Source organism: Dendrobates tinctorius, unplaced genomic scaffold, assembly GCF_039654945.1.
Source record: "Dendrobates tinctorius isolate UK_male_01 unplaced genomic scaffold, ASM3965494v1 ptg000035l, whole genome shotgun sequence".
Classification (NCBI taxonomy): domain Eukaryota; kingdom Metazoa; phylum Chordata; class Amphibia; order Anura; family Dendrobatidae; genus Dendrobates; species Dendrobates tinctorius.
The window spans coordinates 2302942-2329145 of NW_027361703.1; the positions used below are offsets into that span (position 1 = coordinate 2302942).

The 26204-nt window shown below is 43.3% G+C and overlaps 1 protein-coding gene across 3 annotated transcripts in view; it reads left to right on the forward strand.

Annotated features, from left to right (window-relative positions):
• Nucleotides 1–26204, forward strand: part of FGD6 (FYVE, RhoGEF and PH domain containing 6) — a 212273-nt gene that overhangs the window by 13379 nt on the left and 172690 nt on the right. Inside the window, exons 1-2 of one of the 3 annotated variants that reach the window (XM_073573218.1) lie at nucleotides 13753–13811; nucleotides 17910–17979. The exons of the other annotated variants lie outside the window; for them this stretch is intronic. Of the exons in view, the coding sequence (XP_073429319.1) occupies nucleotides 17931–17979 (49 nt within the window). The 5' untranslated portion in view covers nucleotides 13753–13811; nucleotides 17910–17930. Of the gene's footprint in view, nucleotides 1–13752; nucleotides 13812–17909; nucleotides 17980–26204 lie in introns of those variants that run through there. 3 annotated transcript variants of the gene reach the window in all.

Sequence of the window (26204 nt, forward strand, 5' to 3'; positions counted from 1 at the left end):
TAGAGGCCGAGGCCGTTTGCCCAGGGCGAGGGGGGCCAGATCCCAAAAGCCTCCGGCAAAATGACTCGAGGCGCTTCGTACCTACGGACGACAGAGTGGGCGGACGCCTACTAGGGTTCAGCCACGTTTGGGTCGCAGTGGCACGCGACGCTTGGGTGGCGGAATTGATATCGTCCGGGTACAAGATAGAGTTTGTGGGACTCCCGCCGCAGCGATTCTTCCGTTCCCGACTTTCCGGGACAGAATCGCAGGCGGAAGGGTTGTTACAGGCCATAATGACGCTTCAGCGCAAAGGGGTCATTGTCCCAGTGCCGCAAGGCGAAGAGACGCAGGGTTTTTACTCCAACCTGTTTTCGGTCCCCAAAAAAGACGGGACTGTGAGGCCGGTACTGGATTTAAAGATCCTGAACAGATTCATCAGGGTCAGGCGGTTCCGGATGGAGTCCCTCCGCTCGGTCATTGCAGCCATGGATCCGGGGGAATTCCTGGCCTCGATCGATGTGCAGGATGCATATCTACACATTCCGATATTTCCTCCACACCAGAAGTTCCTGCGTTTCGCGATCGGAGGGCGACATTTTCAATTTGTGGCTCTGCCCTTCAGTTTGGCCACTGCCCCCAGAGTCTTTATGAAGATAATGGCGGTGGTTATGGCCATCCTGCATGCACGGGGCATAACTGTACTACCGTACCTGGACGACCTTTTGGTAAAGGGTCCGTCGTTTCTAGCGTGCCAGAGGAATGTCAGTATCACTCTGGATACCCTGGCCCGTTTAGGCTGGTTGATCAATCGAAACAAGTCGTCCTTGGTTCCAGTCCAGAGAATCGTATTCCTGGGCATGGTTTTCGACACCTCCCGGGGGCTGGTGATCCTCCCTCAGGACAAGGCGCGAAGGATCAAGCAGGGGGTACGGAACCTTCTACAGCCAGGCACCAGATCCATCAGGTACGGCATGAGTGTGTTGGGCAGAATGGTGGCGGCGATGGAGGCAATCCCGTTTGCCCAGTTCCATCTCCGTCCCCTTCAGCATGCGCTCTTGTCAGCATGGGACCGGGGGCTGCTGTCTCTCAATCATCAGTGCAAGTTGCTTCCGCCGGTCCGGCGATCACTCCGATGGTGGACTCGCGACTCGTCTCTGGTCCAGGGGAAACCTTTTCCCCCGGAACAGTGGTTGGTGGTGTCGACCGATGCAAGCCTGCATGGTTGGGGAGCAGTTTTCCAGAGTCACACAGCCCAGGGGCGGTGGTCCATTCGGGAGGTAAATCTCCCGATCAACATTCTGGAGATACGGGCAATACGATTGGCCCTGCAACACTTTCAGCGGTTGCTGAGACACCGGCCGGTGCGCATTCAGTCGGACAATGCTACAGCAGTAGCATATGTCAACCATCAAGGGGGCACGCGCAGCCAGATAGCCATGCGCGAGGTTGGGCTGGTACTGCGTTGGGCAGAGAAGAACCACGTGGTAATTTCAGCGGTGCACATTCCGGGAGTCGAAAACTGGGCGGCAGATTTTCTCAGCCGACAGGGGGTCACGGCAGGGGAATGGTCCCTGCAGCCCGAGGTCTTTCAACAGATCTGCCAACGATGGGGGACACCAGACGTGGACCTTATGGCATCCAGAGAGAACGCCAAAGTACAAAGGTTTGTCGCTCGATCCCTCGACCCGCAGGCAATCGCAGCAGACGCTCTGGTGCTTCCGTGGAGCCAGTTTCGTCTCCCGTACTTGTTTCCCCCGCTGCCGCTGCTTCCAAGAGTCATCAGAAAAATAAGGAGAGAGAAGGTTCCAGCAATTCTGGTGGCCCCAGACTGGCCCCGGCGGGCCTGGTATGCAGATCTGGTTCAACTAGTGGTGGACGTACCTTGGCGTCTCCCAGATCGGCCGGACTTACTGTCCCAGGGTCCGATCTGCCATCCGAACTTAGGGGCCCTGTGTTTGACCGTGTGGCCATTGAATCTTGGCTGTTAACACAGGCAGGATTCAGGCGCGATGTGGCGGCCACGATGGCGAGTGCCCGGAAGCCTTCCTCGGCGAAAGTATATCACCGGACTTGGGAAGTTTTTTTCCGTTGGTGTAGGGATCGCGGAGTGGCTCCTCTGGTTTTTTCGATCCCTAACGTACTGGCTTTTCTGCAGGCAGGGCTGGACGCAGGATTGGCTCCGAGTTCGCTCAGAACGCAAATCTCGGCCCTGTCGGTGCTTTTCCAACGAAAGGTCGCTTCCGTCTGGCAGGTTAGGACATTTATGCAGGGGGTCGCACATTTAGTACCCCCCTATAAGGCGCCGACGGAATCGTGGGACCTGAACTTGGTGCTCAGAGCCCTTCAGGAGGCTCCTTTCGAACCATTGCAAGAAGTCTCCTTACCTTACCTGTCCAGAAAGGTCGTTTTTCTGGTTGCGATAACGTCTATTAGGCGGGTTTCGGAATTGGCGGCCTTATCTTGTAAACCGCCGTTCCTAACCTTTTATAAAGATAAGGTAGTTTTAAGGCCAGCTCCTCCCTTCTTGCCGAAGGTTGTGTCTGCGTTCCATATCAACGAAGACATTGTTTTACCCTCGTTTTGCCCGGCACCGGTGCACAGGGTAGAAAAGGCATTGCACACCCTGGATCTGGTAAGAGCTCTTAGGAGGTATGTGACAAGGACAGCACCTTTCCGCCAGACAGACTCTCTATTTGTGATCCCAGAAGGGCGGCGGAAGGGGCTCGCTGCGTCCAAAGCGACTTTGGCCAGATGGGTTCGCCTGACGGTCCAAGAATCTTATGAAATCAGTGGCACGCCAGTTCCGGCAGGGATCAAGGCACACTCGGCTCGAGCAGTGGGTGCCTCATGGGCACTGCGACACCAAGCTTCAGCGGAACAGGTGTGCAAAGCAGCTACCTGGTCCAGCTTGCATACGTTTGTCAAACATTATAACGTACATACCCAGGCATCCTCGGATGCAAGCCTGGGAAGAAAGATTCTCCAGGCAGCAGTTGCGCACCTCTAATCAGGGGCGCAAATTAGCTTGGATTGGGTGAGCTAAGATCCCGCCCAGAGGACTGCTTTAGAACGTCCCACAGTCTCTGTGTCCCCCAATGAGACGAAGGAGAAACATGGATTTTTGTGAGTACTCACCGTAAAATCCTTTTCTCCGAGACGCTCATTGGGGGACACAGCACCCACCCTATTAGCCAGTGGGCATTTACTTATTTTTGAGTTATACAAATCCTTGTGTAGGGTTTAGGGTGGCCCCTTTTTCAGACATATAATTTCTTGCCTGAGTTTAAGGCGCGTTCTACTGCTTATGCACTAAACTGAGTTACGCCCGGTCTGGGGGCGAGGGTGTATGCGGCGGAGGAGGAGCTAACTCTTTTTTTGTATACTTAGTGTCAGCCTCCAGACGGCAGAAGCACACACCCACAGTCTGTGTCCCCCAATGAGCGTCTCGGAGAAAAGGATTTTACGGTGAGTACTCACAAAAATCCATGTTTTCACACCATTGTTCCAGGATGGGGTCCAAGATAAGGGATATATATATATACCAGAATGGGGGATATATATAGCTGTATGGGGAACATACATACTAGATTGGGGAATATACATGCCGCTGTACGTCCAAAGGAGGAGACAGTGATGCCAGCGCTGAGCATCACATGTCATAACAACCACACGTGAGCCCCGGGTACACGAGTACTCAATTAGTGAAATGGTGCCGGCACTGTCAGTGAGAAGAAGTTGTCCTAGCAGTGTACAACTCCTTTTAAGAGGATATAAACTATTAGGAGCACTTTTTTTAAGAAAAGAGTTACTACGTATCCATCCCATTCATTTTTAAGCGAGAACCAGACATACACACACACACACACACACACACACACACACACACAGTGAATCGCTGCATAAAATATATATATATATATATATATATATGTGTGTGTGTGTATATATATATATATATATAGAGTGTGTGTGTGTGTATATATATATACAGTGCCTACAAGTAGTATTCAACCCCCTGCAGATTTAGCAGGTTTACACATTCGGAATTAACTTGGCATTGTGACATTTGGACTGTAGATCAGCCTGGAAGTGTGAAATGCAGTGCAGCAAAAAAGAATGTTATTTCTTTGTTTAATTTTTTTTTAAATTGTGAAAAGTTTATTCAGAGGGTCATTTATTATTCAACCCCTCAAACCACCAGAATTCTGTTTGGTTCCCCTAAAGTATTAAGAAGTATTTCAGGCACAAAGAAAAATGAGCTTCACATGTTTGGATTAATTATCTCTTTTTCCAGCCTTTTCTGACTATTTAAGACCCTCCCCAAACTTGTGAACAGCACTCATACATGGTCAACATGGGAAAGACAAAGGAGCATTCCAAGGCCATCAGACAAGATCGTGGAGGGTCACAAGGCTGGCAAGGGGTACAAAGCCCTTTCCAAGGAGTTGGGCCTACCTGTCTCCACTGTTGGGAGCATCATCCGGAAGTGGTAGGCTTATGGAACTACTGTTAGCCTTCCACGGCCTGGACAGCCTTTGAAAGTTTCCTCCCGTGCCGAGGCCAGGCTTGTCCGAAGAGTCAAGGCTAACCCAAGGACAACAAGGAAGGAGCTCCGGGAAGATCTCATGGCAGTGGGGACATTGGTTTCAGTCAATACCATAAGTAACGTACTCCACCGCAATGGTCTCCGTTCCAGACAAGCCCGTAAGGTACCTTTACTTTCAAAGCGTCATGTCAAGGCTTGTCTACAGTTTGCTCATGATCACTTGGAGGACTCAGAGACAGACTGGTTCAAGGTTATCTGGTCTGATGAGACCAAGATCGAGATCTTTGGTGCCAACCACACACGTGACGTTTGGAGGCTGGATGGCACTGCATATGACCAAAAGAATACCATCCCTACAGTCAAGCATGGTGGTGGCAGCATCATGCTGTGGGGCTGTTTCTCAGCCAAGGGGCCTGGCCATCTGGTCCGCATCCATGGGAAGATGGATAGCACGGCCTACCTGGAGATTTTGGCCAAGAACCTCCGCTCCTCCATCAAGGATCTTAAGATGGGTCGTCATGTCATCTTCCAACAAGACAACGACCCAAAGCACACAGCCAAGAAAACCAAGGCCTGGTTCAAGAGGCAAAAAATCAAGGTGTTGGAGTGGCCTAGTCAGTCTCCTGACCTTAACCCAATTGAAAACTTGTGGAAGGAGCTCAAGATTAAAGTCCACATGAGACACCCAAAGAACCTAGATAACTTGGAGAAGATCTGCATGGAGGAGTGGGCCAAGATAACTCCAGAGACCTGTGCCGGCCTGATCAGGTCTTATAAAAGACGATTATTAGCTGTAATTGCAAACAAGGGTTATTCCACAAAATATTAAACCTAGGGGTTGAATAATAATTGACCCACACTTTTATGTTTAAAATTTATTAAAATTTAACTGAGCAACATAACTTTTTGGTTTGTAAGATTTATGCATCTGTTAATAAATCCTGCTCTTGTGTGAAGTTTGAAGGCTCTAACTTATTTGCATCTTATCAAACCTGCTAAATCTGCAGGGGGTTGAATACTACTTGTAGGCACTGTGTGTATGTATATATATATATATATATATATATATATATATATATATATATATATATAATAAATGATAGAGCAGCACAAAAAGAAAAAAGGGGGTGCACGCTCCCAGGCATATACCGAACCTTAGAAGTATCCATGAAAAATTGAAAGCAGCACGCCTTAGAAAGTTTAATATAATGATGTTTTTATTCAGCCCATAAGGCTATGTGCCCATTCAGTGCAACATTTCGGTCCAGAAAGGGTGCGGACCTTTCTCAAGCATTTAGGGTTAGAACACTTCCGGTTAGAACATTTCTTTGGTGTATATGAAGACAACAGTTCCCTGAGGGCTTTTTATTTACCATACAAACGAGTCATAAGTGTGGTAAAACTGGTTTTCTAATATGTAAAATCAGTTTCCTATGGTCATTTCTTGAAACAAAGAAGTAGGCAAAACTCAACTTCATGGATTATGGTGTTAGGGTCTGTGCTCACGGTGCGGTTTCTACTGCGGATCCGCAGCAGATTTGCCGCTGCGGATCTGCAGCAGAACTGCAGGTGATGTACAGAACCATTATAGCCTATGTAAAAAAAAAAAAAAACCCGCTGTGCACATGCTGCGGATTTTTCTGCGTGGTTTTTGTGCGGGAAAAAAAAAGCAGCATGTCACTTCTTTTGTGCGGTTTTGCTGCAGTTTTCCACCTACTCCGTTCTACAAATCCGCAGGTGGAAAACCGCACAAAAACGGCAGTAAAACCGCAAAAAAAAGGAAGAAATCCGCAGGAAAAATGCAGGAAATTTGACCTGCGGATTTAGAAAAATCCACGGGAGGATCTGCACCATGTGCACATAGCCTTAAGACTTGAGACATGTCCTCGGATGAAGGCCTCTTTTTGCACAGCTGATTCCATTCGGTTCTGGGGTCAACTTTTATATTTTTAGCTGATTCAAGGATCACCAAACCTCCATACTGTGTCCTCATACATTCCCCAGTTCGCTCCCCATACTGTCTGCACCCATCCCCCCACTCACCATACTGCGTCTGCACACATCCACCATACTGTTTTCTCGTCCATGCCCCCATTCCCCTGTACTGTTTCCTCATACATGCCCCCCATACATGCTCAGCATCGCCCCCTTTTCTCCTTATTTTGTCCTCAAATCCCCCCACACACTAAATCCTCCATCCCCACTCCAAATCTCCCCCCACACATTAAATTCTCCCATTCTCCCCACTCCCATTCTCCCCACTCCCATTCTCCCCACTCTTTAAATCCCCCTATACCCAAGCTAAATCATCCCCAGTGCACTTAATCTTCGGTGTCTTCAGCTCCACTGGAGCACTTACCACCAATGTGTGCCTCTGCAGGGTGGCGAGTGACGTCAGCAGCAGGATCACATGATCTGATCACATGATCTGATCACGCTGCTTGCATCGCTCTGAACCGGTGGTCAGAGCTTCAATTCCACTCGTCCCAGTCCTTCCAGGGCATTATGTTAATGCTGCATATAAAGTCTTCCTGAAGCTATATTATCTACAGTGGGTACAGAAATTATTCAGCCCCCTTGAACTTTTTCACTCATTGTTTCATTGCAGCCATTTGGTGAATTCAAAAAAAGTTCATTTTCTCAATAATGTACACTCTGCACCCCATCTTGACTGAAAAAAAACAAAACAAAAACAAATGTAGAAAAACTGAAATATCACATGGTCATAAGTATTCAGACCCTTTGCTGAGACACTCATATTTAAGTCGCATGCTGCCCATTTCCTTGTGATCCTCCTTGAGATGGTTCTACTCCTTCATTGGAGTCCAGCTGTGTTTACTTTAACTGATAGGACTTGATTTGTAAAGGCACACACCTGTCTATATAAGACCTCACAGCTCACAGTGCATGTCAGACCAATGGAGAATCATGAGATCAAAGGAACTAGCCAAGGAGCTCAGAGACAGAATTGTGGCAAGGCATAGATCTGGCCAAGGTTACCAAAGAATTTCTGCAGTACTCAAGGTTCCTAAGAGCACAGTGGCCTCTATAATCCTTAAATGGAAGAAGTTTGGGACCACCAGAAATATTCCTAGACCTGGCTGTCCAGCCAAACTGAGCAATCGTGGGAGAAGAGCCTTGGTGAGAGAGGTAAAGAAGAACACCAAGATCACTGTGGCTGAGCTCCACAGATGCAGTAGGGAGATGGGAGAAAGTTCCACAAAGTCAACTATCAATGCAGCCTTCCACCAGTCGGGCCTTTTATGCAGAGTGGCCCGACGGAAGCCTCTTCTCAGTGCAAGATATATGAAAGCCTGCATAGTTTGATAAAAAAAAAACCATGAAGGACTCCCAGACTATGAGAAATACGATTCTGTGGTCTGATGAGACGAAGATAGAACTTTTTGGTGATAATTCTAAGCGGTATGTGTGGAGAAAACCAGCCACTGCTCATCACCTGCCCAATACAATCCCAACAGTGAAACATGTTGGTGGCAGCATCATGCTATGGGGGGTGTTTTTCAGCTGCAGGGACAGGGCGACTGGTTGCCATTGAAGAAAACATGAATGCGGCCAATTACAGAGCTATCCTGAATGAAAACCTCTTCCAGAGAGTGCTCTGGACCTCAAACTTGGCTGAAGGTTCACCTTCCAACAAGACAATGACCCTAAGCACTCAGCCAAAAAAACAAAGGAGTGGCTTCAGAACAACTCTGTGACCATTCTTGACTGGCCCAGCCAGTGCCCTGACCAAAACCCGATTGAGCATCTCTGGAGAATTCTGAAAATGGCTGTCTACCAACGTTCACCATCCAACTTGACAGAACTGGAGAGGATCTGCAAGGAAGAATGGCAGAGGATCCCCAAATCCAGGTGTGAAAAACTTGTTGCATCATTCCCAAGAAGACTCATGGCTGTACTAGCTCAAAAGGGTGCTTGTACTCAATACTGAGCAAAGGGTCTGAATACTTATGACCATCTGATATTTTAGTTTTTCTCTTGTAATAAATTTGCAAAAATGTCTACATTTATGGCTTTTTTTCAGTCAAGATGGGGTACAGAGTGTACATTAATGAGAAAAAAATAAACTTTTTTGAATTTACCAAATGGCTGCAATGAAACAAAGCGTGAAAAATTTAAAGGGAGCTGAATACTTTCCGTACCCACTGTATATTGGGAAGACCTAAGAAATAGAAGGCATCTCTGAGGGGTGTTTATTTTAGTATCAATACATATCTGAAAATTATTTTTTGTTTCAATTTTAATTTGGATGTTAACTGATTTATAAATGTAATTTGACAAGCTAAGAGGATAATATACCACATAATATACCATATAGATCATGAGGGACATAAAATTGTATGATCTTCAGAATTGGCCCAAATAATGACCCTCCATGTGTGAGCTAAAGACTGAAGAAGTGGAAATTAGAATTTATTGGCTCTGACATCCTGACACCCACCCCTTCGGCTGGTGCTTTCTTCTTGACCTAATGAAAGTCGGTTAATCATCATCTAACGTTTCCTTGAGGCTATTATATCTGGGTAAAAGAGAGCCATTGTTCTCACTAGTATCAAGAGTTCATCAAAGATCAGGCTATTTTCACAGTGGATGTAGGTTACTTCCTAACTTTTCTAAAAATAGTTGCAAATCTGATGCCATTTTCTCTATAGTCAGCACCGTGATGTAACAGGTATACTATTATTTGTATTCACCAACTGGTAGCTGAATTTACAGCACCAAAACATATGAGCATCAATCCAAAGAATAAAAATTATCAAATTTTTATTAGTTACCATTAAAAATTAATTGCATATATGAAAGCGTACAGGAACAAAAAAAGTAACAGATTGACTCCACAAAAACTATATCTTGCTGCATGGCAACTTTGGCAAGTGACCTGGCGTACAGCCAAAAATCAGAAAGGTTATGAACCTGCATAAAAAACACCCAGTTGCGCATTGCTGGGTAAACTCACTGACCAAATGCTACCACATGGGGAATGCAAACCAGGAAAACAGGCATTCATAACCCTCTATGCACTCCCCTTCAATCACTACAAGGTTACCAACCTATATACCTTCATATATGCAAATAATTTTTAATGGTAACTAATAAAAATTTGATAATTTTTATTCTTTAGTTTGATGCTCATATGTTTTGGTGCTGTAAATTCAGCTACCAGTTGGTGGATATGTGTTGCAATTGTGAGCTTACATTTTGAGGTATTTGGCAAGTAAAGGATATACTATTATTTGTGCATTCTTTGCTGAATGACATGGGGGCATACATTTATCTCTCCAGATCATCAGCTTTTGGCAATATTCACACATCCATATCTATTCGTACATCTTAGTAAAATTTAGTCTTTTCTTTTTTTTTTTTTTTTTGTCTGTGTTGCCTCTTTTTTTGCTTTTTTTTTTTTTTTTTTTTAATTTTCATTAAAAGACGTGAATTGTCTGCATTTTTTTTCTTTTACCCATTGACTTTTAACAATAGATCAGTGAAAACTGAACGAATGGGATGATTTAGTGAATCCTGCGTTGAGCAGGGGATTGGACCAGATGACCCAGGAGGTCCCTTCCAACTCTACCATTCTATGATTTTATGAATTACATATGGAAAATGGAGGTAAAAATGATGTCTTCAATTTTTCATCCCAAACAAGGCAAACCTTTACAGTTCTACCACCCCAACCACTCCACATACCAGACCTCTGCCCTTCCCTAAAAACCTCCCTCTCCAACATCACTGAAGGAGAGCTTTACTCATCTCCTTTCCAAATCACACCTCACCACCTGTGCACTTGACCCCATCCCTTCCCACCTGCTCCCCAACCTCACTAACATGATCATTCCAGCCCTAACCCATCTCTTCAACCTATCCCTATCGTCTTGTACCTTCCCCTCTGCCTTCAAACATGCCACAATAACACCCATCCTCAAAAAATCAAACCTTGACCCAACTGCTATGCCCAGCTATCGCCCCATATCACTGCTCCTGTTTGCTTCCAAACTACTTGAACAGCATGTCCATGCTCAACTTTCCTCCCACCTCTCATCTAACCTCCCTCCTTGACATCCTGCAATCTGGCTTCCGCCCCCACCACTCCACTGAAACTGCCCTTACCAAAATTACTAATGACTTACAGCCAAAGCTAACAGACAGTTCTCCATCCTCCTCCTTCTCGACCTGTCCTCTGCCTTTGACACAGTTGACCACTGCCTACTGCTACAGATTCTTTCTTCCCTTGGCATCAAAGACCTTGCCCTGTCCTGGATTTCCTCATACCTTTTTGACTGCACTTTCAGAGTTTCCCACTCCCACACTACCTCCTCATCCCGTCCTCACTCTGTTGGAGTCCCCCAAGGTGCTGTCCTGGGGCCCCTACTTTTTTCCATCTATACTCTTGGCCTAGGACAACTCATAAAGTCCCATGGCTTCCAGTACCACCTGTATGCAGACGATACTCGGATCTACCTCTCTGGCCCAGATGTCACCTCTCTGCTGTCCAGAATCCCAGAGTGTCTATCAGCCATATCCTCCTTTAACACCTGACGCTTCCTAAAACTCAATGTAGACAAAACTGATCTCATTATCTTTCCTCCATCTCACGTATCTTCCCTACCCGATCTATCTATTGTGGTAAACGGCATCACCCTCTCTCCTGCACCTGAAATCCACTGCCTCAGAGTAACTCTCGACTCTGCCCTGTCCTTCAAACCACACGTCCAAACTCTTGCCACCTCCTTTCGCCTCCAACTCAAAAATAATTCCAGAATCCGTCCCTTCCTTAGCCCTCAATCTACTAAAACTTTTGTACATGCCCTCATCATCTCCTGCCTTGACTACTGCAACACTCTCCTCTGTGGCCTCCCTGCTAACTCTCTTGCACCACTCGAGTCTGTCCTCAACTCTGTTGCCCGAATAATCCACCTCTTTCCCCTCTGCAAATCCCTCCACTGGCTCCCATCATCAACGAATCCAGTTCAAACTACTAACACTGACCTACAAAGCCATCCACAACCTATCCCCTCCCTATATCTCTGAACTAATCTCCCAATATCTTCCCTCACATAATCTTCAATCCTCCCAAGACTTCCTACTCTCCTCCACACTTATTCGTTCCTCACACAACCGCCTTCAAGATTTCTCTGGAATATCCCCTATCCTCTGGAATTTCATGCCTCAACACATCCAATTATCCACCACCCTTGGATCCTTCAAACGGAACCTGAAAACCCATCTTTTCAGGAAAGCTTACAGCCTGCATTAACCATTCTGCCGCCTCACCACCGCCCGAGCTGCCGCCTCATTACCACCAGAGATAATACACCCACGACCTTCTGTCTTTTCCCCACTATCCCGTAGAATGTAAGTCCGCAAGGACAGGGTCCTCTCCCCTCTGTACCAGTCTCATTGTAAATTTGTTTACTGTTAATGATATCTATGACTTTGTATGTAACCCCCTTCTCATGTACAGCTCCATGGAATTAATCGTGCTATATAATTAAATAAATAATCCCTTGTTTAATGGATTCTCATAGACTTTTTAATGGCTGATCTGCAAATTGAATGAGAATAGGACATGTTTTGTAGTCTCGCTAGTCGGAGACTCAAATCTGTTTTTAAAATTGATGTTTGTATGAATCAATGACTGTGTCTGTGTACTGTTCGAGGGGACTGGGGGTGGAGGGGGCGGTTATCCTTACAGCACTAGGAAGTGTCGCACATGAATGTGGCCTTATAGGTGGGATTTTTTTTTTTTTTTATTTTTTATTTTTTTTTTTTAAGATGACATTCTGAACAATAAAGTTTAAATTATCTGAAAATACCTTAATGATGTCAAAGTCAACTGATATTCTACTGTTATCTCACAGGCTTAATCTGGTTAGCACATATTTGCCATTCTGCAAAGTATTTACTTGTCCAGGAAATGCACAAATAAATTTGAGAAGGTTTAGTCACTGGCATGAGTCAGCTTACTAGACCCAGGCACCCCCTAAATTATTAGCTAATGGGGTTAAACTCTTCTTATTGGTAGTGGAGGAGTGGATGAGTGTGTATGTGTGTATACATGGGAGTGGAGGAGTGAATATGTGTGTATACATGGGTATGTCTGGGTGTGATTGTATTTGAATTTCGCTGAGTACTATTAGACATGTTTATCTGTAATTAACACATTGGTTGCAGCAAATCCTCCTTTCCTCCAGGATTTCTTCATTATCCTCCTCTGTAGAGTGTCCTAGGTACTCTTTTGTGTAGATTTTTTTTTTAAGCTTTCTATATATTGCTTGTAGATTTTGGTTCTTATTACTTTTCACTATATGAGTATGTGCACTAGACATCTTTTTCAGGAGAATTCCATTCCGAAAACAGACTGAAAATGCGGTAACTAAATTATCGAAAGAATTAACATATGCGTTTCTATGTTACAAAGACTTTCTGTTCATATGTTCTGTCTTTTGAAAAACTTTTGAAGGGAAGTGGGATCAACCCTCCTAAGCCATCTAGCTAGGCATGTAGGTCATAGAAAGTGGAATAAAATGATACCTTGAGATCTTCTATCTGCTTATTCCTGAGAACTTCATATTTTTGTTAAATACATAAATGAGCTGTTTATATCTATGGGCTGGACATAAATTTTCTTTGGAATTTGTCTCCATGGCTTATTTTTAATAAAAGGGGTCGCTACCAGTAATGACTGACAGTCTGCGCTACTGATCTACATGTCTCACACTGGTAACTCCACCTTTCATTTAAAATAAGCTCTGGAGGCAGAGTCTCAAGGAGATTTATGTCCAGCCCATAGATCTTAATAGCTCATTAATGTATTAAGAAAAATGTGGATTTCTCAGGCATAATAAGACATCGGATTGCAGATCTCAAGGTAGCATTTTATTCTACTTTCTAAGCTGTCTACATGAGCATGTAAGTCCTAGAAAGGTTGATCCTGCTGACAGATTCTGTCACCCATTAAGGGAATCTGTCACCCATTTTTTGTGATATGATGTAAAGATATCCTTCAGTTTAGTGTCACATAAGCATTATAGCTGCACTGTTGAAACCCCCTGACTCCCCACCTTTGATGTATAAATACCGTTTTTAGCTCTCCTGCGGTGTAAGTAAATCTCCTCTGTCCGGTCCAATGGGCGGGGCTTATTCTCCTCTCCCCCCTCCTGTCTTACTCTACGTATTTCTTTCTGGTGACAGATTCCCTTTAACGACTTCAGGATACCAAAGGCCCAAAGCTGTTAAAAGTAGAGAGCTGAACATTCTTCAGGTGTGTTTTTTTTTTTTTTTACTCTAGAGATGCTCTATTCTTTATAGTAGAAGTCAATGTGAAGGTTCAATAAATGCCTAGGAATATTGCCAGCGTCTTTGCTTGAAAACTCCTAATGGTTTCTTTAGGCTACGTTCACACTTCGCGTTTTTTTCACGGCGTTTTTAAACGCGCGATTTTGCAGCGAAAACGCAAAAAATAAGCATCCCATGCATTCCTATGGGATTCCGCAATGCTGTGCTAATGCTGCGGTTTTTTCCGTGGTGTAATCGCTTTGCGGTAAAAAACGCAGCATGCTCATTAATTTAGCGGAATCGCGGCGATCCCTCACCCATAGGAATGCATTGTTCTGCTTACTTTCCGCATGTGGCTGTGCACACCATGCGAAAAGTAAGCAGAACATTTGCGGATGGTACCCACGACCCGGAGGAGGGTAGACTGTCCTCTGGGCTGTGGGTACCATATCCCTGTAAAAAATAGAATTAAAATAAAAAATATTGTTTATTCTTACCTTCCGGCGTCCCGCAAAGTCTTCCCACCTCTCTCCACGCTCCCGGTCCCAGTAATCCTTTGCGAGAATGACTGCGATGACGTCGCGGGAGCGCGACGTCTCGCGGTCATTCGCGATGACGTCGCGGGAGCGTGATGTCTCATGGTCATTCTCGCAAAGGATTCCTGGGACCGGGAGCGTGGAGAGAGGCGGGAAGGCTGCGCGGGACGCCGGAAGGTAAGAATAACAATATTTTTTAACTTTTTTAATTATTTTTTACACCCTATCTTTTACTACTGATGCTGCATAGGCAGCATCAGTAGTAAAAAGTTGGTCGCACTCGTCAAACACTATGTTTGACGAGTGTGACCAACCTGTCAATCAGTTCTCCAAGCGATGCTACAGATCGCTTGGAAAACGCTAGCATTCTGCAAGCTAATTACGCTTGCAAAACGCTAGTTTTTCCGTGGGAAAATCGCGGGAATTTAAATGCGATTTTCCCGCTGAATGGAATCCGGAATTCTCGCGGTAATTTCCACGAGACTTCCACTACGTGTGCACATAGCCTTAGGCTATGTGCACACGTATGCAGAAAATTTCTGCATAAAAACAGGACTCCTTCCCAAAAATCGTGCGTTTTTTTTTGCACGTCCCCAGACACATAGAAAATAGCCAGAAATGCGGAGGTTACCGCAAAATTAATGAACATGCTGCGTTTTTTTACCACAAAGCGTTTTTTTTTGCGGTAAAAAACGCATCAATATGCACAAAAAGTGCAAAATGCATTAAAATGAATGGGAAGCTTCTTTTAAGCGTTTTTTTTAGCGGATTTTTTGGTAAATCCGTGGGAAAAACTTTAAAAAAAACGCTGTGTGTGAACACAGCCTTGTTGATTAGGAGTTAAAATCTCCACTTAGACTGACATCCTATAAATGCAGGAAAGTTCTTAAAAACTCCTTGATGGCGGCCAAATATTGTTAAAGTGTCTGAAAAAAAAACTTCAGGGGAAAAAAAGGCATCTGCTTGAAATAACTTGGTGTGTTCATCCACCTGAAAAAAAACATTGCGTGTTCAGTCATCAGTTTTTCTCGTATGATTGCTGTCCGTGTTCTTAATGGATAGCACTTGTACCTATGATAGTCTATGGGATGGTTCACAGGTTCATTTTTTTTCCACTCTGAGTGGTCCACACTCAGATGGAGATTTGTCCGATATGGATCTGAGGCCGGAGTCACACTAGCGATTAAAACGGTCGAATGCAATGCGATAAAAAATCGCATTGCATTCGAACCCATGTTATTCTATGGTGCTGCTCCCATCATGCGGTTTTTTATCGCATCCGATCCTCGGACCGAGACAATCGCAGCATGCTGCGATTGTCACTGATTTTCGGATCGGATTCCCCAATGCAAGTCTATGGATGCGATAAAAAAACGCATGGAAAAGGCACCAAACGTGTGACTTGCGATTAAATCGCACAACTTCTCCAGGTCTACAGGATAGGGCATCAGGCATTGGCATTGGATGTCAATTTGATGCTTAGATGCGATTAAAATTGGTTCCTTGCCGGAAAATGGGATGACAGACTATGTGGCCAAGAATTCTTTGTGCGATTTCGTACCGTTAAAATGGGACCGATTTTTTAATGGTTGTGTGTGACTCCAGCCTAAGTGTCAGATCAAAGTCTCCAATGCAAGTCTATGAATCTGGGAAAAATATGGACATCACTTAAAGGGAATCTGTCACCCCATTTTTGGACTATGAGCTGCCGGCGCCGACATCAGGAGCTTATCTACAGCATTCTGTATTGCGACTTCCCGTCGCTGCTCCTGGGCAGAGCAGAGTCCTACAGTGCGCAGGCGCCGGGACAGGCAGCAAAAACGAGGACGTCACCGTTAGAAGATGGAAGGCGCCGGAGGGGACCGTAACACCCGTCGGACCAAAGCCGGACCCGGACTGCCCCTGGATGAGTATAATATAACTCATTTTTCTTTCAGGTTACATTGGGGGCTTATCTACAGCATTACAGAATGCTGTAGATAAGCTCCTGATGTCGGTGCCAGCAGCTGATAGGCGAAAAATAGGGTGACAGATTCCCTTTAAATGCTATCTGTGTGCTGTCCATTTTTTACAGACTGTTTGATATATATTTTTTTTTGATATTGATCAAACTCTGACAAAAAAATGATAAAACTCAGACTGTTTTTTTTCCTTACAAGACAAATCACTGACCTCTAAATGAGCCCTTATACAAAGGTGTATACTCTTCAGCTCTACAGTGTCCACACTATAGAATTGTGCACACAACTGCTTTTTCTTCTTTAGGACCACAAACCCGAATGTGTTTTCTAATTTTTATCCTTTAAATACTGTCTTGTTTAGTAACCCTTCAAAGACCTTGTGTACCCAAATAAATTGAACATTTTTTTTTCCAAACTTGAGGGAAATCTGAAAAATATTAAAATGCAGCTTCTAAGACAAAGTACATGATTGTGTAATTTCCTATAAAAGTACGGTAATTGTTTCCTTTTGAAATTGATGAGCCATTGGAGACATAGTCCTCTAGCCCTAGGGCAGACATACTATGTTGCGGTTGTTTCACAGTGGTATGCTATTATTACTGTGCCCATATCCTTTGCTCAATAAGTTTAAATTCTAAAGACCTACTGATAAGGAATGTAGCTTGTGAGCCCCATCGGGGACAGTGCCAATAATGTCTGTAAAGCGCTGTGGAATTACTGGTGGTATATAAGTGAGTACAATAAATAAATAAAATCCTCTTTCTTTCCCCCTAGAGGTTTGTTAGCATACACTGGTCTGTACATATTATTCAGTGTGACACTAAAACACTGCTGTGTAATTTCTGAATATTAGGGGCATTTAACCCCTTAGCGACCAAACTACTTTTTGTTTTTTTGCGCATATGTTTTTACTTGCCCCTCTTCCAAAAGTATAATTTTTTTTTTCCTTTTGCTAGACAAATTGTAGTTTTTAATTCTACCATTCTTTTTGCCATATATCATACTGAAAAGTGGAATGAAAAAAATCTAAGTGGGGTGAAATGGTAAGCGAAAAAGAAAAACTACGTAATAAAAATATTACTGTTCAACAAAACTGTAAATTGAACAAAAGTAGCCAGTTCAAATGACAGATAAAATTGATAAGCTCTAGTTCTAGCACAGCGTTTTTTTCGCGGTTTTTCCCACGGATTTGCCAAAAAATCAGCGCGAAAAAGAAGCTTCCCATTCATTTCTATGCATTTTGCACTTTTTGTGCACATTGATGCGTTTGTTACCGTGAAAAAAACGCATCGCGGTAAAAAAACGCAGCATGCTCATTAATTTAGCGTTTTTTCCGTGTTTCTGGCTTTAGAAATTGCGCGGAAAAAAACGCGCAAAAATCGCGGTAAAAACGCGCGGTTTCTGGAAAGGGAGTCCTGTTTTTCAGCAGAAAATTTCTGCTACGTGTGCACTTAGCCTCAGAGTGTTTGCTCAGGATTTTAGGGAAACAAGCATGGGTCCAATTACAAAGAGCTGGTGGATGAGCTGCTCATGTGCACATGTTACTGAAAATTCACTTTCTCCATTCCAACCTTGACGTCTTCCCAGAGCACTGTGGAGCCGTCAGTGATGAACACGGTGAGAGATTCCATCCGGACATTGCTGCCATTGAGAAAAGGTATGGAGGGAAATGGAGCCTGACAATGCTAGGAGACTACTGCTGGAAAATCAAGAGAGACGCTCCAGAGCTACACTGCAAACGGCAGGTCTAGAGAAAGCGGCCAACTGGAAATTACAATAAATGTAGTTATTTATGTACTGTGGCCCATGTAATGATAGTTTGTCATAAAAATTCCTGATAAATGTGTGGAAGGTTCCTGCAAATTTAACCTTGCAACCGTATATTGTGTATTTCATTAATTTCATTGCCCCGCACCGCCTATTTAAAAAAACTAGAGGTAATGACTTAGCGATATGGTAATATTCTGTTCCTTTATGGTCATAGAAATGGAGATAACCTCATTTTAATGCATTTACATAGAATTCATGAAAATTTGTGAAATGACTCCCATTTTTTTTTTTTGGTTGGGGTGGGGTTTCATCTAAAAAACGCAGCAACTTACAGTTCTAGGTAAAGGGTTGGGATTTATAGAAACATTATGCCCAGTGATTTTTTTTTTTTTTTTTAACTCTGTATGACCTGACCTGCGGTGTGTGTTTAAAGTGCGCAACATGTCAATTACTCTTGCGCAGTTTTATATGCAGATTTCCCCATAGTCTTGCATTAGATGTGGAAAATCTGCAGGTAAAAAATACAAATGCATTTTAGTGGGTGACTTTGACTTTGCATTTTGACGAAAGACAGACACATATTCTTGTTCTTCCTTTATTAAAAGAAAATATTGGAAAAACCTTTGATTCCCATTAATGAGCAATATAAAAAGGGAAGGTAAAGCAGTATGTTACCCTCAAGTACTTGATGAAACCTATTCCTCCTTTGTAGTCATTCCATATCCTGTTTTGTACATGGTTGTGCAGAGAGCCTTTATTGTGAATCACTTCAGATCTGCAGAGTCTTGCCCTATAATATTGATCTAGCTTGTATGTACAGATTTTCCCGTTACACAAGGACTATTTTGTATAGTCAGCATGACCTGAAAGTTTCAACTACAGTTTTGTACGAGTGTTTGTGTATTTTTTAATGTTTTTTTTTTTTTTATGATTGATTCTTCAGCATAAAAAAACTGTCTGTCAGTTTGTTTTTTTTTCAAACTGTGAGTTATAATGCCAGGAAAAGGTCATACATGGGTCATGATGGCGATTTCAGCATTTGGGAGGCTCCCTTTCCCAATCGGTGCCCTCACAACACCATGATGACATCCGGGTCATCCAGCTACAGCAAGCCTGTTAGACCATGCTGAGCGCATGGTCTAAGAGTAGAGATGAACGAACCTGACCTTAAGTTCTGGGTTCGTACAGGACAGTTAGTGTCTGGTGCCAAACACTGACTTCTCTCGGAAGTCCGTTGCAATGTTGAGAGATTGTTTGGGTCTCCATTGTTTTCATTAGGATTCTGGCTCAAGTTCAAGGACAGTTCTGGTACCTGAAATTTGCCAGAACCCAAACTTCCACTGGTCCTCCCACCCCTTTCTATACCTGAAAGGCCATGTGCACACGATGCAGATATCCAGCGGATCCGCAGTCGATTTTACCGCACAGAAACGCTGCATATCTGCATTGTGATGTACAGTAGCATGTTAGTCAATTGGAAAACAAAACCGCTGTGCAGACGCTGGAGATTTTTCCACGCGGTTTTCTTGTGGTTTAAAATATGCAGCATGTCACTTCTTTTTTGCGGTTTCCCACCTGCTCCATTCTCCAAATCCGCAGGGGAAAACTGCACAAAAACTGCAAGAAAACCGCAAGAAAAAAGGAAGAAATCTGCAGGAAAATTGCAGGTCATTTGACCTGCGGATTTCTTAAATTCTGAGCGGAAAAATTCGCAGGGCTAAAAAGTACGTCTGCACTTAGCCTTATACTGTATTATACCAGTGATCACAGTAATGTCCTTTTGAGGGACTAAGTAAAAAAGAAAAAAAAATGTAAAAATATTTTGAAAAATATCACAAAATAAATAACAAAATGAAAATATTGTACCAATAAATAAGGATTTATGTAAATCCAAAAAAGTACACATTTGGAATCACCGCGCCTGGAATGACCCGACCTATACAACTATCACACTAGTTAACCCCTTCAGTGAACACAGTAAAAAAAAAAAAAAAAAAAAGAAACTGGAAAAAAAATGTTTTTCTCATCATACTGCTGAACAGAGTGGAATAAAATGCAATAAAAAAATAAAATGTAAATAAAAATAACTGAAAACGCCATCTTGTCCTGCAAAAAATAAGCCACCCTACAGCTCCATCAGCGGAGAAATAAAAAAGCTATAACTTTCAGAAGATAGCTGTGCAAAACCAATTCTTCTTGTGTAAAATAGTTCTTATTGTGTAAAAGCAACAAAATATTAACTACTGGTTTTTTTTTTTGGACTATAAGACGCACCCAACATTTTCAGAAGGAAAATAGGAAAAAAAAGTGTCAAATGGGGGTCCGTCTTACAGTACAAATTCAGCTTACCAGGTGGGATCGACAGTACTGGTGGAGCGGGGTCACAGGGGGTGTTCGGTGGTCTGGAGATATGACTCCCATCCCAGACTGATGCGGCAGGTTCAGTGGTGCTAAAGGTGCGGGGGCTTCGCCGGCATTTTCTAAAAGCCCAGAGACCCCGCACATCCATTGCTGTGATGCGGTTGCCTCTGGGAAATCCCATCCTAGGCTGGTGTGGCAGGTTCGGCGGTGCTCTGTGTTGCGGGGGCTGCACCGGCATTTTGTGAAAAGCCGGAGACCCCACACATCCATTGCTGCAATGCGGTGGCCTCCGGCAAAATGGCCTCCGGCGGCGCATTCTCAGATTGATATCTCGTCCCAGAATCTTGGGAGACGAGATCTCGGGACAAGATCTAGTCTCCCGAAATTTCGGGACAAGATCTCGTTGCCGAGATCTTAATCTGAGCATGCGCCGCCCCTGGCGGCCATTTTCCCGGAGGCCACCGCATCGCAGCAATGGATGTGCCGGGCCTGTGGACTTTCATAAAATGCCGGTGCAGCCCCCCCACACAACAGAGCACTGCAGAACCTGCCACACCAGCCTGGGATTGGGAGTGTGATCATCGTCCCTTCAGCGTTGGACCGCCACAGAATCCTGCTCCCGCTACACTACTTGTAAGCATATTCCGACTATAAGACACAACCCCATTTTCCCAAAAAAAATTTTGGGAAAAAAGTGCATATTAGGCTGTGTGCACACACTGCGGATTTTGCTGCGGTTCCGCAGCGGTTTTGGCCGCTGCGGACCCGCAGCAGTTTTTGCTGCGGTGTACAGTACCATGATTCTCTATGGGAATCAAAAACCGCAGTGCAGACGGTGCGGAAATTGAGGAGATGAAAAACCGCAGGACAAAACCGCAGAGCAATCCGCAGGTAAAACCGCAGGTCTTTTGACCTGCGGTTTCACCTGCGGATTTTACAGAATCCGCACCTAATCCGCAGCGTGTGCACACAGCCTTATAGTCCGCAAAATATGGTATGTAAATGTGGTTTGCTGTAATCGCACTGACCCAAAGAATAAAGCTGCCTTATCATTTTTACCATATGGTGAACAGCATAAAAAAAATCTGTAATTGCTTTTTTTTTTGTTTTTTTTTTATTCTGCCTCTCAATAATTGTAATAGAAAGCAATAAAAAAAATTGACCGAAAATGATATCAATAAAAATGTCAACTCGTCCTCTAAAAAAGAAGCCCTAGCATGACTGTCTGCAGAAATATAGAAAGATAGCTCTCAAAAAATATGATGATGCAAAAAGTTTTTTTTTTTTTTTTTTTTTTCTGTGATAGTAGCCTAAAAAAATCTAAATTTGGTATCAGTATAATTGCACCGACCTAAAGAATAGTCATCTCATTACTTATATGTATGAGAAACGCTGTAAAAAAGAAATGAAACCAATGCTTCACCTGCTGTTGATTTATTCCTTCTGACTCACAATGGTTGCAGTAAGGCTTGGCTCACTTTTATCCTGCGCTCTGTGCTGAGCGCAGGATAAATATCTGAAATACGTGATTCAGATGGAACCACCAGTAGAAGATTCCCTATAAGACAGGTGGAGACACTGTCGACGCCATCAGGTCTATGATCTGGTGGTGTCAGTCTTTTTAAATGTGCATAAAAGTGTGGTTGGCCACAGTATTAAAAAAGGACATCGCTGAACAGAAGCCAGATGGCGTCCAGTGTAACTCTGCTACCTCGTGGTCGGCCATAGTTTTAAAAAAGGACACTGCTGAACAGAGGCCAGATGGAGTCCAGAGTAACTCTGCTGCCTCATTATAGTGAATGGATCCCTCAGGGTTTTCATCTTAGTTTTTTCATTCAGAAATTTATATGGAAATCCTGGCTCTTTTCTTCCAAAGGAAATCCAGTTTATTCTGCTCTCTGAAATTCAAATGCTCCCCTCCCTTCTGTGCCTTAACATTAAGCGTTCACATGTTTGGTATTTTTGTAGTGATGAGGTCTGTTTTTCCAGAAGCATGAACTGGGCATAAGGTATGGGCACTGCAATGAACTGGGCACTACAATGCACTAGGAACTACACTGGCAAATTTACAATTTTCACTCGGCAACATCCACTGCTGCTTTTTCTGGAAAACACCCTTGGAGTCAAAATCATCACACCTGTAAATAAATTCCTACAGGGGTGTACTATCAAAAATGGGGTCACTAGAAAGGGGATTCTGCCTTTTTGGCACTTAAGAGCTCTGTATATGGAGATTGCAAACTATTCTACGATAATTTGTTCTCTAAGAGTCTATTTCCCCATGTGAAAATATAAAATGTGGGTCTAAAAGAACATTTTTATGGTAAAAATGTCAATTTTTTTTTCACTGCCCAATGGTATACCATTCTGTGACCCACCTGTGGTGTCAATATGATGCCTGCACCCTTAGATGAATTTATTGAGAGCTGTAGTTTGGGAAATAAGGTTACTTATGGGGGACGTCTGCTCTTTTGGGACGTCTTTTGCACTTCCATTGGGTCATGGCAGTCACAAAGCATAACAACAAAATCTACACTATAATATGGCACTCCTTCCCTTCTGAACTTTCCACTGTGCATGAAAAGTATTTCCCAATTATATTCCGGGTTTCTTACACACTCAGGAGAAATTGCACAACAAATTGAAAGGTCTATTTTTTCCCATTGGCCCTTTATAAAAAAAAAAAAATGTAAAACTTGGTGCATGTAGTGTTATCTTGCTCACTGCACCCCTAGAGGAATCCATTGGGGGTTGTAGTTTCTAAAATGAGGTCATTATGGAGGGGTTCTGCCTTTTCAGGGGCTTTGCCAATGTGACTTGGTACCCTCAAACCATTCCACAAAAATCTGAACTCCAATAAGGCCCCTCTGAGCTTTGCACTGTGACTCAAAAGTAATTGTTGACCACATGTGGGATATTGGCTGATTCAGGAGAAATTGTGTAAAAAAATTGTACTGTTCATTTTCTCCTGTTATCCCTTTTTGAAAATTTAAAACTTGGGGCAAAAGCAACATTTTAGTAATAAAAATGGTAATTTTTCCATTTACTCAGCTTAATGTTATACAATTTTGTGAATCACTTGAAGTTTAAAAAGGCTCACTACACTCCTAGATGAAGTCCTCCAGATAAAATTAAAGACTTGAATGTGGTTTAGAACACTTTGAGGAGTGTACAGTAGTTTTTAAAATGATGTAACTTTGAGGTATTTTCTGTCACTTAAGCCCATCAAAGTCTCTTCAAATGGGATGTGGTCCTTAAAAAATAAAAAGTTTTTGCTGGAAAAAATTACACATTTCTGATAGTTTTTAGAAATTTTTGTTAGATTAAAAATTTGTTTAAAAAATGATGCTTATGTGAGTAAAGTAGACATGTTGTAAATGTTTAACTATCTTGTGTGGTATAACTCTGGTTTAAGGGCATAAAAATTAAAAGTTTGAAAATTGCAAAATGTTAAAAAAAAGTTAAAATATTTTCACTATTTCCATAAATAAACGCAAATCTTATCGACCAAAATTTACCACTAACGTAAAGTTCAACGTGTCCCAAAGCAAAATTCGCTGGAATATGTTGAAGCGTTCCAGAGTTATTGCCAAATGTCACCCAGGTCAGAATTGAAAAAAAATTGGCTTGGTCCTAAAGGTGAAAACTGGGTGGGGGTGTGTGTGTGAAGGGGTTAAAACTGTTGATAAGACATGCCACATAATATAGATTATATTGTAAAAAAAAAAAAAAACAAAAACAGTTAATGTAGCAAATTCACTATCTTTTCCTGTTACCTCTTGACTGAGACCAAAAACATGTACTAAAGGTGAGCTAATAAATGTCACGTGCTTCAAGAAGATAATTTAGCTCTGCAAAAGACATGTTTCCTTTTGGTTACATTAACCAAAAAAATGTAAGTGAAAAAGTTATGGTTTTCAAAAGTGGTGATACAGTAACTCCATTATCCTTTTTTTTTTTTTTTTTTTTTCCTTGGGTGGATGCAGTAAAACATAAAAAGGTAAGATCTTGCTGCAAGTTTAAGATTTCACTACGGGGCGAAAAAAAGAGTTTGCATTCTTTTTCTTGCTGGTTGCTAATTTTGGTGAAGCCCTTGCCTTAGGCTGTGTGCACACGCTGCGGATTTTGCTGCGGTGTACAGTACCATTATTCCCTATGGGAATCAAAAACCGCAGTGCAGACGGTGCGGCTTTTTCCGCGGTTTTGAAACCGCAGAAAGAATTGACATGTCAATTCTTTCTGCGGATTCTGCAGCGGTTTGCCATCTCCTCCATTGTGGAGATGGTGAAACCACAGGGCAAAACCGCAGGATAATCCGCAGATAAACCGCAGGTCTTTTGACCTGCAGATTTACCTGCGGATTTTACAAAATCCGCGCGGCCAAATCTGCACCTAAATCCGCAGCGTGTGCACATACCCTAATAGTGCAATCACATCATGCATTGATGGAATACATTAAACCTTAGTTCTACTAATTGCAGGCAGCGGTTTTAATCTATTGATGTATAGAGCCTGGGAAAATGAGGTGTAAAGGGCCTGTCACACTAAGCGATATCGCTAGCAATATAGCTATAACTTGTGACGTTATAGCGATATTGCTGGCGATATCTCTGTGTCTGATACTTACCTACGACCCGCTCCCCCGCTGGTTATCGCTGATCGCGCGAGAACGTCCTGGACTGCTTCTCGTCGTCAGCTTCCTGCGGCGCTTCCTGTGGAGAGACGAGCGACGAGCGTGGAGCCGGGCGGGAGGACGCAGGATCGCCTAGTGTGACAGGTAAGTAGCGACCCCCGTCCCCAGCGATGTCGCTGGTGAGATCTGCCTGTGTGGCAGCTCACTAGCGACCACTTAGCGATGTACCAGCGATCCTGACTGCGTCATATCACTGGTACATCACTAAGTGTGACAGTACCTTTAGATGTAACATTAGGAATGAATGAATGAACTTTATACCCTGCTCTATATAATCTGCATGGAACAGATGCCTCATGAAACACCCCTGGTGCTGAGTGCATCACCGTGACAGCTGAGAGACCATTTTATCTTTTTGTCCAAGATTCCGGCTCAGTTTTCTAGGTGCTAAAGTGTAAGGGCTATACTGAAGGGGAATTGGAGGTTACATGAGAAGAGGCTCAGACTGATGCATAGGACACTCAAGGGCAAATGTTCCCTTTCTGTAAAGATTTTATGGTTTGTGTACTCAGGTTATGTTGTCGAGATTGGTTTATGTACTTCTTATTGTACAAGAAAGAAAGGATCAGTCTGAGACTTGTGATCTGCTGCGCACTATATTTTGTGATTTATGGAAAATTCTGCACACCCACTCATAACCACTAAGTGCTGCCTGCACTGTCATAGTATCCCATCCTACATGTGTAGTTTGGTGCTGGAAACCTTCATCGCCTCAATTTATGAGGAGCAAGGTTGGTCACTAGTTTCGCTGCTATAAAGGACGGTCTCCGCCATCTATTGCGCCGCAGTAAATGGGATGATCTGAACTCTCATTCACAGTGTGGTTAGAAATGGTGATTTGTAAGGCGTTCTGCAATTTCCTTGCAGAGTCAGGTCTCCAGCATGTAAATTCCCTCAGTGCTACTAGTGAGGAGGTAAAACCGCATGTGTATTAGGCTGCGCTTCTTCTGACCTTTTTCTGCTGCAAATACTGAGCGTGTGCGCATACCCTAATTCTCCCCAGGGTTTTGGTAATTCTAAGGGTATAAATATGCATCATTAGCCATTGTCTATCAACA